Source organism: Strongylocentrotus purpuratus, unplaced genomic scaffold, assembly GCF_000002235.5.
Source record: "Strongylocentrotus purpuratus isolate Spur 01 unplaced genomic scaffold, Spur_5.0 spur5_scaffold_12, whole genome shotgun sequence".
NCBI classification, from domain to species: domain Eukaryota; kingdom Metazoa; phylum Echinodermata; class Echinoidea; order Camarodonta; family Strongylocentrotidae; genus Strongylocentrotus; species Strongylocentrotus purpuratus.
In genome coordinates this window covers 21,846,763-21,861,383 of record NW_022145597.1, presented here as the reverse complement: position 1 = coordinate 21,861,383, position 14,621 = coordinate 21,846,763, and the positions used below count along the sequence as shown (strand labels likewise).

The following is a 14,621-nucleotide window of genomic DNA, read 5'->3' as shown; positions in this document are numbered from 1 at the left end:
CTTGTAGCACCCTGGGCCTTTATTTATAAAGCCTTGCTTTATTAATGAAAATAAGATATTGTTCTTGCTCAAAATTTTGAGATTTAAAAAAAAATCAGAACTCTTGACATAGATCTAGATCTAACAGTTAGATTCTAGATCTAAAAGTTAAATCTAGACTCTAGATCTAGACCTAATCTAAATCTGAAGAAATATCATGAGACTAGACTAATTAGTATTTTTTTTTTTCTCTTTGCCTCTTAGAGGTGTTTATTCAATATTCAAACAGTAACATAATTTTGCTTACAATTTAGCAAATCAATGGAACATCAATAATACACAAGTTATTTACTCAAATATAACTAAGCAAGTTCGCAGGAAATTTCATATTTTGTACTTTCAAATGTTCGTTTATTTCTATTCTGTCAGTCATTTCTCTCTTAAATAAGTAAATCAAACTCAAATCTCTATTATCATATCCATACTTATTACGAAAAATAATCATTTTATAAATCGACCAAAAAGCAATAGTCATTATCAAATCGATTTCGATTTGCGAATTCATTTTGAGTAATAAAACAATATCTATCTCTATTCTAAGATTGAAAGCACGTAAAACTAAGTCCTTTAAATACTTAAAGAACCTTTCATTTGCCTTACATGAAATGAAAGCATGAAGCACATCTTCAGTTTTTTTGCATTTTAAACAAAGGTTATCGTATGCGAGACCCCACTTGAACAGATTGTTACGGACTGGTAACATATTATATAAAAGCTTGAAATTAAATTCACGTAGACGAAAATCTTTTATCCCAATCAAATTCCTATCAAAAACAGAAGACCATTTAACGTCCTTCTGCAAGACATCTTCCCAATACAAACAACATTTATTTATTTTAATTTGTTCAAAACTGATCATATTATACCACTGTTTACTACTCAAAAAACTAACAGGCTTAACTGATTTTCCAAATACAAAGTGGGGGATAGAGAGATTATGGTCTTTGAAAACCAAAGGTACCCTATGTTTATCATTTATCCAAATTTTTGGAATTGATTTTTGTAGCTTTGTATAGTCAAAAATCAAAAATTGTTTACTTCTTCTAGTATTAAGGCGGATAAATAATTCATTTACTGAAACAAAAGTACCATCTTTAAAGATATCATTTAAGTATATAATACCAGTCTTCATAAAATAACATTTTCTTTTCAAAAACAATATCTTGATTATACCATAAAATATTTTCGTCGACATGCTTCTGTGTCTGACATTCAGCGGATGTGTATTTGTTTATGAGGTACCATGCATGTAATATTTCTATGTAAAAATGTGGGACGTTTCTAAGTTTTAAGAGATTTAAAGTATAATCAGTATAATTGCAATTGAGGAGTAGATGCAGCCCTCCCAAACAGTCAAACCAATGTTTACACATATCTTTCCAATTTCCTGTTGTATTATCTAAAAACATCCCAAGCCACTTCAACCTAAAACTAAACATTTGCCTTTTAACATCAATCATTCGTATTCCTCCTTCACAATAATCCTCAGTAACAATACATCGTTTTACCTTTTCAATTTTACTTTTCCAAAGAAATTTAAATATCAGGCTATTAAGTTTTATCAAAAAAGTAGACGGTATTGTATCAACAATCATTAAATGTATAACTTGACTAATTGCAAGTGATTTAATAATAGTCAGTCTTCCAAACAAAGTCAGGTTTCTTTTTCTCCAGTTATCTAGCAGTTTTTGCATTTTTTCTAATTTATTTTCCCAATCAATCTTTAAAGCACACTGCAGATCAGGTGCGATATGATGTCCTAAGTATTTTACTGGCCCATCTGTCCAATGTAAACCAAAACAAGTTAGCGACCATCGTTGACAGGCTGTTCCAATCCAACTCAAGACAGTCTTTTCTCTATTTAACTTCGGTCCTGCAACTTTGCCAAAAACCTCTAATTCGATTAAAATATTTTCAAAAGAATTTATATCAGATACATAAAATAAGGTGTCATCTGCATATTGCAGCAATTTCAGATCAATACCTTTATCATCAATATCTAGACCTTTGATTTCCTTATTTTCTCTCACTTTATTTGCCATTAATTCTGCGGCCATTACAAACAATAAGGCCGAGAGGGGACACCCTTGGCGTATTCCTCTCAGAACACTAAAAGTTTCAGATAACCATTTACAATTACAAAACTTGAAATATTTGTGTATAAAATTGTTACCCACTTCTGGAAAACAGGTCCAAAATTAAATTTACTCAGACATTTTTTGATAAAAGTTACATCAATTACATCAAAGGCTTTAGAAAAATCTACCATCATAAGAGCACCGTTTTTACCGTTCCTTGTCATGTATTCGATGATATCTTTAGTAAGTCTTACATTACAAGCCGCCAGACGACCTCTTATGTAACCCGACTGGTTTTCATGAATAATTTTACCAATTACTTTTTGAAAACGGTTTGCAAGCACTGTTGCAATTATTTTATAATCACTATTCAGCAATGTGATCGGTCTCCAATTCTTCAGCTCCCGATGATCCCCTTTCTTGTATATCAAAGTAATTATTCCTTTCCTTTGAGTATCCGACATTTTCTCATTAGCATAACACTCGTTAAGAGCGGCAACTAAAATATCACAGATCTCATTCCAGAACACCTGATAGAATTCCGCGGTTATTCCGTCAGAACCTGGAGTTTTGTTTTTCTTCATTGCGAATACAGCTTGTTTACATTCTCTGTGTGTTAATAAACCTTCACATATTTTATTTTCATCGTCAGAGAGAGATGAAGTATTTTGAGAAAAAATATAATCTTCTGCATTTTTAACATCAATATCTTCTTTAGTATACAACTTACTATAAAAATCAACGGTTTCTTTCAATATTTCGTCTTGTTTTTCAATAATTCTTTTCCCATTTCCTGTCTTCAACTGATTTATGTTTTTTCTGCTAGCATTTCTCTTTTCTAAGCTAAGAAAATATTTAGTACTTCTTTCTCCCTCTTCCATCCATCTTGCCTTAGCTCTGATACCAGCTCCTTTAGATTCTACTTTATATATATTTTCCAGCTCTTCTTTTATGACCCTATATTCGTTTTCATTATCATTATTTCCACTTTGGTTATCAATACATTTTTGTAATACATTAAGCTTCATTTCTAAGAACCCTTTTCTATTTTTTTGATCTGCAACTTTATGTTTACAATATTTTTGTGTAAATTCACGTATCTTTATTTTCAAAAGTTCCCATTTCTGTAGGGGACTCATATTTTGAGAATTCATTGAACTAATAACATCACAAATATTTTTATGATAACAGTCATCAGACAGAACACGACTGTTCAGCTTCCAGTAACCTGGACCCTTTTGAACAGTTTTTGTTTTGATTTTTAAAGAAATTGCGTTGTGATCAGCTCTTATTGATGGTCTGATATCTGTGTTTACAACTCTCCCTAAAAAACTTTTATCGACCAGCCAATAATCTAATCTTGAAGCAAGTTTTAGATATTTATTTCTCCAGGTAAACTGAATAGTATTAACATTCATTTTCCTCCAGATATCACACAATTCGTATTTCTTTAACAATCTACTAAAATTTAGCGGTTTCTTGTAATAGGAACGGTTTGTTCCCTGAACATGTATAGTGTCTTTCTTGACATTCAGTACACAATTCCAGTCTCCTGCCATTACTAATTTAGATTTTTCGTACTTTTCACAAGAATTTGATACGAAAGTATTCAGATTTCTAAAAAACCGTTCTCTTTGCTTTTTCTTAGTTGGTGCATATACATTTACCATTGTCAATAAAAGGGTTCCCATTTTAACTCTTAGTAACAACTTTCTTCCATCATCACTCTGCTCTATACTAGTGACATCTATGTCTAGGTGTTCATCAAATAGTATAGCAACTCCTTTGGAGTGATTTGTGCCGTGCGAAAAATAACACGGCCCACGCCACTCACTTTTCACAATTTTTTCAATGTCGGCTGTCCAATAAGTTTCTTGTACAAAGAATATGTGTCCCTTTTGATGTCTAAACCATCTGAAAATTTGACTTCGTTTTTCCTTATTTCTAAGACCACGAACGTTTAAACTTAAGAAATGACAATTCGACATTTACATGAAAAAGGAAGATTGTATAACAAAAATCAAATTGAAATAAGTTTGTTTGACATATCTATCATTTTTTTTTCGGTGGTTTTTTCGTCGACTTTTGCTTCCTCTTTTTACTCTTATCTGTATCATCTTTCACTCGGCGTGTTGGCAACTCGGGTGATTCCAAAGATATTTCGGAGGCTTCTTCTTCGCTGCCGTCATCAACTTCGCATGAAGAGACATTGCTTGAAGCATCTGTACGTGAGGGCGAAACGTAGGAATCAGGATTGCTAGAGAGAGGAGCAAACTTGTTAGCGGAAGAGGATGACACATTATCCGGTTTGTTTACTTCGACTCTCTCAACGGCTCCATGGGGTGACTCTCTACTATCTCCGTGCAGAAATTGCGTAATCTTTGACTGAGCGCGCGTCTGGTAGTCATGGTGCGATGGGTAGTTGTGAGACGATTCAATTGTCGCTTGTTGTCTTCCAGATGCGACGAGTTTCTCGATGCTGGCTAGAACGTGTGGGGCAGTTGCGACTTCGGCTGCTGGTATAGCTGGGGTGTCAGGTTTACTAGTAGGATCTTGCATATGTAACGGAGCTGTTGGGGTATCATCTCTGGTGCAGTCTTGCTGGATGTGTCCTGGTTGATTGCAACGGCGACACACTACAGGGCCACTGCACTGGGAGCGATGATGACCTTCGCTCAGACATCTCGAGCATACAGCTTTAGGTCTCGTAGTTGACGGGAGTTGGCCATAGTGGAAGATCTTGCCTTTAAAAAGGCCAAAGTTCATGATTCGGGGGAGGGGGGTTGATGGTTGCTGAATATACACAACTCTGTCGCCTGTTAGACAATCTGTCAAACGCCCATCCACGCGGAGGCGTTGGTAGCTAACAGTCCCCAAAACTTTGTACTTTAGTCTCTCGAGTTCATCAATGATCAGGGAGTCATGGGCAGATGGTGGTATGTCCCTAATCAGAAGGCGAAGACTATTTTCATTTTCATCTCTAAGAAATGGGTTTTTGTCATACACAGCAATGTTTACATTCCGTACATTCAGTCCATTCGTAATGATCTTGATTCTCTTGTCCTGATTTTCTACATACAGTCTCCACAGACCTCCGATTTTCTGAATTCCTTTGATATCACAGCTAGGCACACTTTTACAGAGACATTTGAAAATCTCTTCATTTGTAATCACTTTATCATCAATCGTTGGGATGTCTTTATGTTTAACAAACACTGGCTTACCTCCAAAGTGCGTAACTGTTGGGAGTTCATGTCCAGCTTTCCCAGCGTATGACGTACTGTGTGCAATTGCCGCCATATTCAAAATCCAAAAATGGGCGGGGCAGTTGACAAATACAAAATCCAGTTAAATTCAAGTTCAGAATTACCATCCGAGTCCAGGATATAGGTTGATAGATCGTATAGATGTTCAAAGCGTCTTTCAATACAATATTTCAAGTAAAAAGGTTTCCAAATTTCGGAAAACAAGGGATTTTCAGCTCTCTGGAAAAGGTCTTAACCATTTCAAGTGAAGTTGAATAGCGCCCTCCCTAATTAGTATAGTCCCTAATTAGTATACTAATTAGTATAGTCCCTATTTCATATGATTTTATAAGAAAATCTTTGTGAATTTCAAATCAATTGCAAAGTTAATAAGCAAACAAAACGGCGCTAGTTCCAGGCAAGAAAAACTAAAAATATAAAATAATTTAGACTCTAGATCTAACTAAGTACTAGTTTAAGTAGATCTAGTCTAGTCTAATGTGAACCGTCTTATTCCCAATAAAATTGAAAAATCCATGAAGAAAAAAAAATTGAATATACTCACGTGTGCCTCCAGCAGTTTATTAACCTGATTGGCGACAGGAATTTGGAGCCCGCTGTCCCACTCCATATCACTCAAAACACTCTTGACGCTCATGTTGGATTGGCTTGATTTCGACGTTCCACACGGCTGTAGCTACAGGACCGCGCTGCCCAAGGCACGGCGGTGGAAGATGGCGAGAGAGGGGGTGTTGTTACGTTACAGTGGCGATCAACACTGATATAATCAGCTTCAGTGCCTAACTGAATAGGTGAAAAGTTCCGTTTTTAAAAAAAAAGGAAAGGGTGACACCTTCCACAAGTAATACCAATGAAATTAGCTTGCAAATTTGTAATAATCCCTACGTTCAAGAGTTTTTTTCGTAGATCAACATTCACAGTATACGTAGAGGCTACAGCGACATAGTTTATCTGTTTGCTGTGGTAACGAATTCCGAAGTTCCCGGATGCACAAAGGATGGACTCGGCCAGTCAATATTTTTGCCTTCAAAATTTCGATCCAATTAGACGAGCGATCTGCTAAAAGGGGCGGGGCGGGCAAGCTCATAATATACTTATACCAAACTTATACATGTAGATCTACGTGTATTTTGTAAAATTCAGCTCAAAATTAATTATGTCATTTTGAAACCTTTATTACCATTTTCAGTACTTTATTTTGGGTTTGTCTGTGAGGAATGTTTATGCCTATCGTTTGTAGTATTTTATGGCACACATTTTGCAGATTAGGTCTATATTCCTATTTTCTGATCACAATACATACAGGCCTATATTTAATTTTACACTGTTTTAAATTAATATTTCGACATGTATAATACTTTTTTTTTTCAATCGTAAATTAAGTACGGAAACAAGAATGAAGTTCATCAAATTAGCCCAATAAAGTGACTGAAAATCATTCTCGTGAGTCGCGACCTCAGATGCTTTCAGACAGTGATTTCCAAAAATTCAAGCATTCTATACAGTATATGTTTTACTTGTGTGTTCTATATCCTCAAGAGGTGAAATCAGAGGAATTCTTAACTTTTGCCCCTTCACACGTCCATTATAATTCAAATCCAAATATATTCAAATATAGGCCTTTTTTGTTTACTAAAGGAACCGGTACATAAGACTACCTGCCTGTATATATAGTTTAGCTGCTCATAATTCTTTGTAGGCCTTTTACTTGATTGAATTTGATTTGATTTGATTTATTTACCAACAGCAATACATTTCGTTCTATGATTTTACATATACAAAAAGGGAAACTATTGGTTGGTAAAAGGGGCCAGATATGTATACATAGGCTCGACTAGAACTCACATGTTCTAGTCGAGCCTAACCCCTTAAACAGCCAAACAAAGTATTTTGGTACAATCAGTTTTGAAACTAGGCGTAACAAAACACAAAATAATGAATATCGGCCTATTACCATCGTTATCAGTACGAGTATACACCCAATGGTGGGCAGCGTACGCAGGATTTTTTTAAGGGGGGGGGGGGGAGGTTAACATTTTGAAATCAAGCCAAAAATTTCGCAACGACTCAGCCAGCCGCTGAATAAGCGGGGGGGGGGGGGGGTAGACGACAATTTTTTTTTTTTGGGGGGGGGGGGGGGGGGGAGGGGGGGTCCCAAGATTTGATGGGGGGGGGTGTTTTTCCCGCAAAAACATACACATAAACAAAATTGAAGGGAGGTTTAACCCCCCCCCCCCCCCCAGCGTACGCGACTAATGGTGGCTGTAATGTTATGAGATGAAGTTATATATATATATATATACAGCATTCACATAATCATGGGCTCATTATGAAACAGTCATCATGCATCGATCAGTATGAGCAACCATGCAGAAAGCACTCTGCAATACTCTTGGCACACGTACAGTCTACAGAGCAGAATGTGTTATGTATTTCAACCCCCATACACGTCTGCTGTATTTACTGTTCTGTTCTCACTGTAACTTCTGTCACAAGGTTAATCATTTCTCAAGTCACCAACCACCGCCCCGCTTGTGAAAAGGGTGAAAAACCAAGACTATATAATATATGCCAATGGTACTCAAACATTATACAAGGTAGAGACGGTATTGGCTGCCAAAAAAGCAAAAGAAAATAGGATATGAAAATAGGATATTAAAATAGGATACAGTGAAAATAGGATATGAAAATAGGATATGAAAATACTGAGGATATGAAAATAGCAAAAGTGACTCCACTTTATAAAAAGAAAGATAAAACTGATGCTAGCAACTATAGCGGACCTATTAGTGTTTTAAAGGTAAAGACCAGTAATGGTCATGCGATTGCATTGTGAAAGAAACGTTGTGGAATCGATCAGAAAAGGTTGATCATCTAGCATCTAGCATCTGCAAGGTTCTGGAATCATCAAAATGATAAGAAATTTGGCCCATTCTTCGTAAAGTTACAAGCACTATACACAGAAAGATGTATATGGGACTACCCTATCTCTCTCACACGACCATGAGAGAGATAAATTTACCAAATATATGAATTAGTAGGCGGTTTCCCGGCAAATTTTTTATCATCATGTATTAGTCAAAACATATTCTTTCACATGATTGGTAATGAGAGCTTCCATTTCATTTTTTGAAATTGGGGCGTTACCAATACTGGTCTTTACCTTTAAGCGTAGCATCAAAGATTCTAGAAAAATCGGTCTGTGTTCAAATTGAAAGATACTTCAAAGAAAATTATATAATTTATGAATTTCAATCTGGTTTTCGACATGATTATTCGACTGAAACATGTCTAATTCATTTGACTGATTATTTGAGGACAGAAACTTCCCAAGGGCGCTTTGTTGGTATGGTGCTCCTTGATCTGCAAACAACTTTTGATACAGTTAATCATTGCGTCTTATTGAAGAAGTTACAACTAATTGGTTTTAATAAGGCTTTAGATTGGTTCAGATCCTACTTATTTAATCGACACCAAGTAGTGGCCATTCATGATATTCGTTCCAAACTAATGCCTATAACATGCGGTGTTCCTCAGGGAAGCATTTTAGGCCCATGTGTATTTGTATAAAAGACTTTAAACTATTATTGTACGCAGATGACAGCGTACTACTCTATTCAAATCCAAATCCTGATAAATATTGAGGAAAAGCTCAGTGAACAGCTGTCTACGTGTGTCGATTGGATGACTAATAATAAGCTTTCTTTACACTTGGGAAAAACAGAAAGCATTTTGTTTTGTTCTAAAAGTAGTTCTAAAAAGTCATTTGAATTCAAAGTGACACACAATAATCAAGTAATCAAGAGAAAAGATTCTGTGAAGTATTTAGGCATTGAGTTGGCTAGCGCAATTTTTATTTTCATCTTTAGTAGAATCAGTTGTAAAAAAAGCAAATTCTCGTCTGAAATTTTTGTACAGGTATCAAAGTTGTATGGATTTAAAAGCAAGACGTACACTCTGTTTTGCTCTTATTCAATGTTTATTTGACTATGCTAACCCTGCATGGTATAGTAACATAAACAAGTCAGATCAAAAGAAGCAAGATTATACAGAACAAAATGGTGAGATTTATCAACTGTTCTTGTCCAAGAACTCATGTTGGCTACAGCGAACTTTCTAAAGCTGGTTTTCTTGAAGTCGACCAAAGATCAAAACAACTCGTATTGCATCACGTACATAAAATATATCATACTAGGTCGAATCATTACATTCGATCCAACTTTGATCTTGTTACTGACTTTCATGATTATAATACAAGAAATAGCCGATTCAACTAACTTACCAGAAAGAGTAGGGAGTATTGGAAATTCATTTTATTACAATGCCATAAAACATTGGAACTCCCTTCCCAATGGTGTAAAGGAAATAGAAAACTATGCTCATTTTAAGAGGAAATTAAAGGAATACCTAATACTTGACAGTCAGATAAGAGAAGTAAATGACATGTTATATGATTGAAATTTGTATTCTTCTGCCAGTTCATACTTTTTCATTATACTTATGTTTTCGTACGTTATAGAAATTATACAAATTCATCATTATTTTCCTCTTCTTCCTCCGCCTCTTTTTCTTCTTCTCCTTCTTCCTTTTCTTCTTGTACTTATTATCATTTCTATCATCAGTTTAATGTTGTTATTATTATCTTTAATAAGTAATTCTTTTATTTTTCTTATCTGTCTGTAAATAATTATTAGTATTTTAAGTTATTAATTTTTATACATGTTTGTAAGGGACCCCACTGGAAATAAGCTCTCGAGCTTTCGTGGGTTATCCTGTTCAAGCTGACTTATTTCTGATCTGTTATTATTGTATATTGTTGTATGTTGGAAGCTTGTCGAATAAAAATCAATCAATCAATAAAAAAGGTCGGTACTTTAATTTGTCGAGTCGTGTGAGGTTGAAGTGTCTGGAACCTGTACAGCCTTTTGCTCCTCGCCTATCTGTTTCATCGCTCAGCAAAGTGTGCAGGAGTACATTTGGGTCATGTAAACGACTGATTTCACATCTAATATCCGGAAGCTATACTTTCTTATCAGCAAATGCAAAGCAGACGACGCGAGCGACGATAAGAATCGACTTTTGAATCTTGGTGAATGGCGTGATCATAAAGACAACAACAAGAAATTCATTCATCAAGTTTCATTTCTGGAGAACAAGATGACGGACAAGCGATTCATTTTAGCGATAGACATTGGAACAACAACGATAAGAGGACATGTGTATGACGAGAAAGCAGAGTTGATAGGACAATGTTTGCAGAAGGTGATTTGGACGTTTATTTTTACAGCAACTTGCCATCACTTGTGTTGTACTCGTAGTCGTAGAGTTGCATGGGCGTGACTAGACCGAATTTTCCGTCTCTTTCGTTCGTTAGCCTCTTATTGGGGTAGGGTCGGCTCTCTCTTTAGAGACGGAAGCCGTTTATACACATGTCCTTGCTAACGCCACGGCCAGTCCTGGTCGTAGCGTTTTGCCCCCAAAATCCCCCAAAATGTCATTTTACCTCGAGCATGTTATATTGTAAATTAGGCCTAGGCTATAATAAATCAGTTCCACTTACCAACTTGACTGAAATAATCAGTTTAATAGTCCCTTTTTAGGAAATTATGGGTCAAAATCGAAATCCATTTTGAAAATCTTTTTCAACATGGATTCCGATTTTGACCCATAATTTCCTAAAAAGGGACTATTAAACTGATTATTTCAGTCAAGTTGGTAAGTGGAACTGATTTATTATAGCCTAGATCTAGGCCTAATTTACAATATAACATGCTCGAGGTAAAATGACATTTTGGGGGATTTTGGGGGCAAAACGCTACGACCAGGACTGGCCGTGGCGTTAGCAAGGACATGTGTATAAACGGCTTCCGTCTCTAAAGAGAGAGCCGACCCTACCCCAATAAGAGGCTAACGAACGAAAGAGACGGAAAATTCGGTCTAGGGCGTGACGCGCTGACGGTCAATGACATTGGCAGTGCTGTAGTGTACCACTGCACTACCAGCTTGCCAATGATTTGGTTTTGATAAATTAATTTAAGTGTAACACTAAAAGTAACAATTTAGCTAGGATAAACTTAGAAATTAGACTGAAAGCTTCAGTCTCTGATAATATCGATTGTTGTTCCGCTGAGAGGTGCAAAGCCAAAAGGCTGTCTATCCAAAATTTGACCCGTACTCCGGCGTGGAGATAGAGTAAAGGACCCGGTTTTCGGCCACTTAAAACAAAATCCTATTTTTTGGACTCTTTACTTCCTATTTATTATCATTTCTTGTTCAAATCATGAAGTAAATATTATTATTATTATTTAAACAAAAAAAGAATCCCAGAAAAAAATCACGAATTGCCATGACAATATTCGTTTCAATTTTCACTGTTTTGGAGCCGGTTATCGGCATAGCGAACCAGTTTTCGGACGCATGTACAAAGTCAATAGGAAGCGCTCGTGCGCCGTGCGTTTCCGCGCTGATGTATAGCACAAGCGGGCGGAGCAGGTATCCCACGCCGGAGCTCCCGGGTGCTCGCCTGGCCGAAGACAGGCACAGCGGTGATCGGGAGTTGGAATCTGAATTAGACAGACATATTGTGTGTGCGTGGCGGGGTCCGGCTGCATTGATTTAATACATGCGATGAGATACTTTTGAGCTTGCGACCAACTCAAAATCGGGCTCTAAATCTGAAAAATACTTGAAATAAAGCTCATTTTATGGTACCCATATTTCTTACATACACGCGTAAGAAACTCGATTTTTCAGATTTGGGTAGCGGGACCGCCGATTACATCGCTAAAATGTGATATTTTAGGATATATTTTCCATTGCAAATGTGGTTCTTCAGTGACTCTGGCATGGTATGGTATGTGTGGGATATGTGATATGCTATATGCGATGTATTTTAAAGGGATTTTACCATGCATCCAATGGATCGGCCGAAAACTGGAGCTGTCCGATTACCGGCTCCTTTACTCTACCCCTACTAAAACATACCCAAAATGGCCAAAATAAAGTAAATTTTCATCAAATTTCCAAAAAAAAGATCATGATTTAAAAGTTGTTGTTTCTAACCTGTTTCGTGTCAATTTTCTGCTTTTTTTTTGGAGTATTTTTCGGAAAAAACATTGATATTAGTTTACACTTTTTCACATGTTTCACGGCAAACCGCTGTACAAGTGCATACTGATGGTAGGTTGCGGGCGGGCGTGCGCCTGTGTAAAGTTATCTACCACCTTTTTTCTCATTACGATAGATAACTTCACGCAGGCGTGCATGAAAAATAATGGTTAAACAGAGCAAGAAATGCTAAACGATTTTGATGATCCCATCGTTTAACCCTCTTCGGCTCGGGCTTGAATTATTATTTAAGTGTGAAAACAGCTTAAGTAAACGAGCCTATTTGTGACATGCTGATGGTGTTTTCATGCTGCCCTATTGTGACCCCTTCCGCTTAATTTCCCCCTATTTAATATTTTGTTATACTAACAAGCAAAAAAAAATCCCATTAAACACTCTCAGAGCTCAAACAGTATTTCTTTCTTTCTTTCTTTTGCCCGTGACGTCTTTCTTTCTCTTTAAAAAAAAAGGAGAAAAAATTCCAAAAAATAATTAGGCTACCCAGGCCAGCCATCCATCCAAATGTAGGTAGGATTATAGGCTACAGCTTTTTTGAGATTCCCACAGACTCTGTTTTAAAAAAAAAATACATGACATGAAATAAAACAAAATTAATTCTATCACTAGTTATGCATCCAATCCACTGACATTTTTGTTGCTATGAACAAATGAATTACTTACAGAATCAAAAGAATATACATACATGTACACAAAATCTGTCATGGGATTTTTTTGAAATCATATTTTAATTTCATACATTCTGTGTAATGCAGGAAATTGCATCCTTTTTCAATTACCCTACCACAAATATTTATGGGTATGGCATTATTAATGTATTTTAAAAGAAGAAATTAAATTGCTTGATTTGGTTTCATTCCTTTTCTTACAGTTGGACTTTTGTGTACCAGAAAGGGGCCATGTAGAAATCATTCCTGATGTCCTCTGGTCGCAGTTCCTAGCTGTAGGAAGAGAAGCAATAAAAGGTAGATGGTCATCAGGACCCTGTTTCATAAAACTTGAAATCGATAACAAGTTACAAGCTACTGTTATAAGCTACTGAAATCATGGCATCTGATTGGCTGAGAGCAAATTTGTCATAGAAATTTAGCAGTTGTTATAGATAACAAGTTTTTATGAAACAGGCCCCTGATCAAGTGATTGGAGATATTTTTTTTTTACTTTTGAGAGCCAGAAGGGCATAGAACTCAATGTCATTTCAGGCAAACTCAGAATTTAGAACAAAATTTTAAACACATTTTGCAGACACAGAAGTCTTCTGAAAGCTCAGTTGGTAGAGCAATGGTCTCGTAATCGGGTGACCCGGGTTTGAAACCAAGTCGATGCGCTAGTGCCCTTTGGTAAGGCATTAATCCTCATTACCAGGTCCCTTGGGGAGGACCTAAAGGCGTCGGCCGTCTGGTTGCTTACTTGCTTTCTTAGCAGTCAGGTAAAATAACCACCAATGACATAATATTTTGGCTCTTGGCAAGCATGAGCTAAAATAGGCATGATTAGTTTTCTTTTATTGACGATCATTTAAAAAGATTAATTAATCAACCACTTTTGATTGCCCTCCTGGGTACCCAGTTACCTCACCTAGGTGGAGCATAGCAAATGCAGATTAATATAGGGGATCAGTCTTTGCTGATCCCTTGCATCCACCACTTTTCATCCTTCTTTCATAGTGCCATGTCAATGAATGTTTTTATTATTATATTGTTTAATTTATACTGATTTGTTTGAAAATTGTTTAATTTATACTGATTTGTTTGTAAATCTTCTGATGTGTTTTTTAAAGAGATGTGAAATAAAATTAAATTGAAAAAAAAATTGAATCAATGTCTTGCTAGAGGACGTTAAAGTGCAGTGGCAGGAACCCCCATATGCCTTGCCATCAACAGTCTGGTGATTTATCCTCTCTCTAACATCTTCCATCAACACTTCTCTTCCATTGTTAGATTCCAGGGTTCCAGTCGAGCAAATTGCATCTATAGGAATCTCGACACAGAGGGCGACGTTCACAACGTGGAACAAGCGCACAGCCTCCCACTATCACAACTTCATCTCATGGAACGACACCCGAGCAGCTCAGTTCACAGATTCAGTCAACAGAGCGATTACTTTCAGGGTA

General features: G+C 36.4%; 2 protein-coding genes across 2 annotated transcripts in view; one reads left to right on the top strand and one right to left on the bottom strand.

Annotated features, from left to right (window-relative positions):
• Positions 1–6,350, bottom strand: part of LOC576304 (coiled-coil domain-containing protein 39) — a 30,719-nt gene extending 24,369 nt beyond the window's left edge. The window contains exon 1 of the mRNA XM_030982120.1: positions 5,928–6,350. Coding sequence (XP_030837980.1) covers positions 5,928–6,020 — 93 coding nt within the window. The 5' untranslated portion in view covers positions 6,021–6,350. The remainder of the gene's footprint in view (positions 1–5,927) is intronic.
• Positions 6,351–10,458: 4,108 nt separating this feature from the next.
• The window catches only part of LOC582199 (putative glycerol kinase 5), a 29,899-nt gene continuing 25,736 nt past the window's right edge, over positions 10,459–14,621 (top strand). Inside the window, exons 1-3 of the mRNA XM_030982119.1 lie at positions 10,459–10,645; positions 13,380–13,473; positions 14,449–14,618. Of these exons, the coding sequence (XP_030837979.1) occupies positions 10,541–10,645; positions 13,380–13,473; positions 14,449–14,618 (369 nt within the window). The 5' untranslated portion in view covers positions 10,459–10,540. The remainder of the gene's footprint in view (positions 10,646–13,379; positions 13,474–14,448; positions 14,619–14,621) is intronic.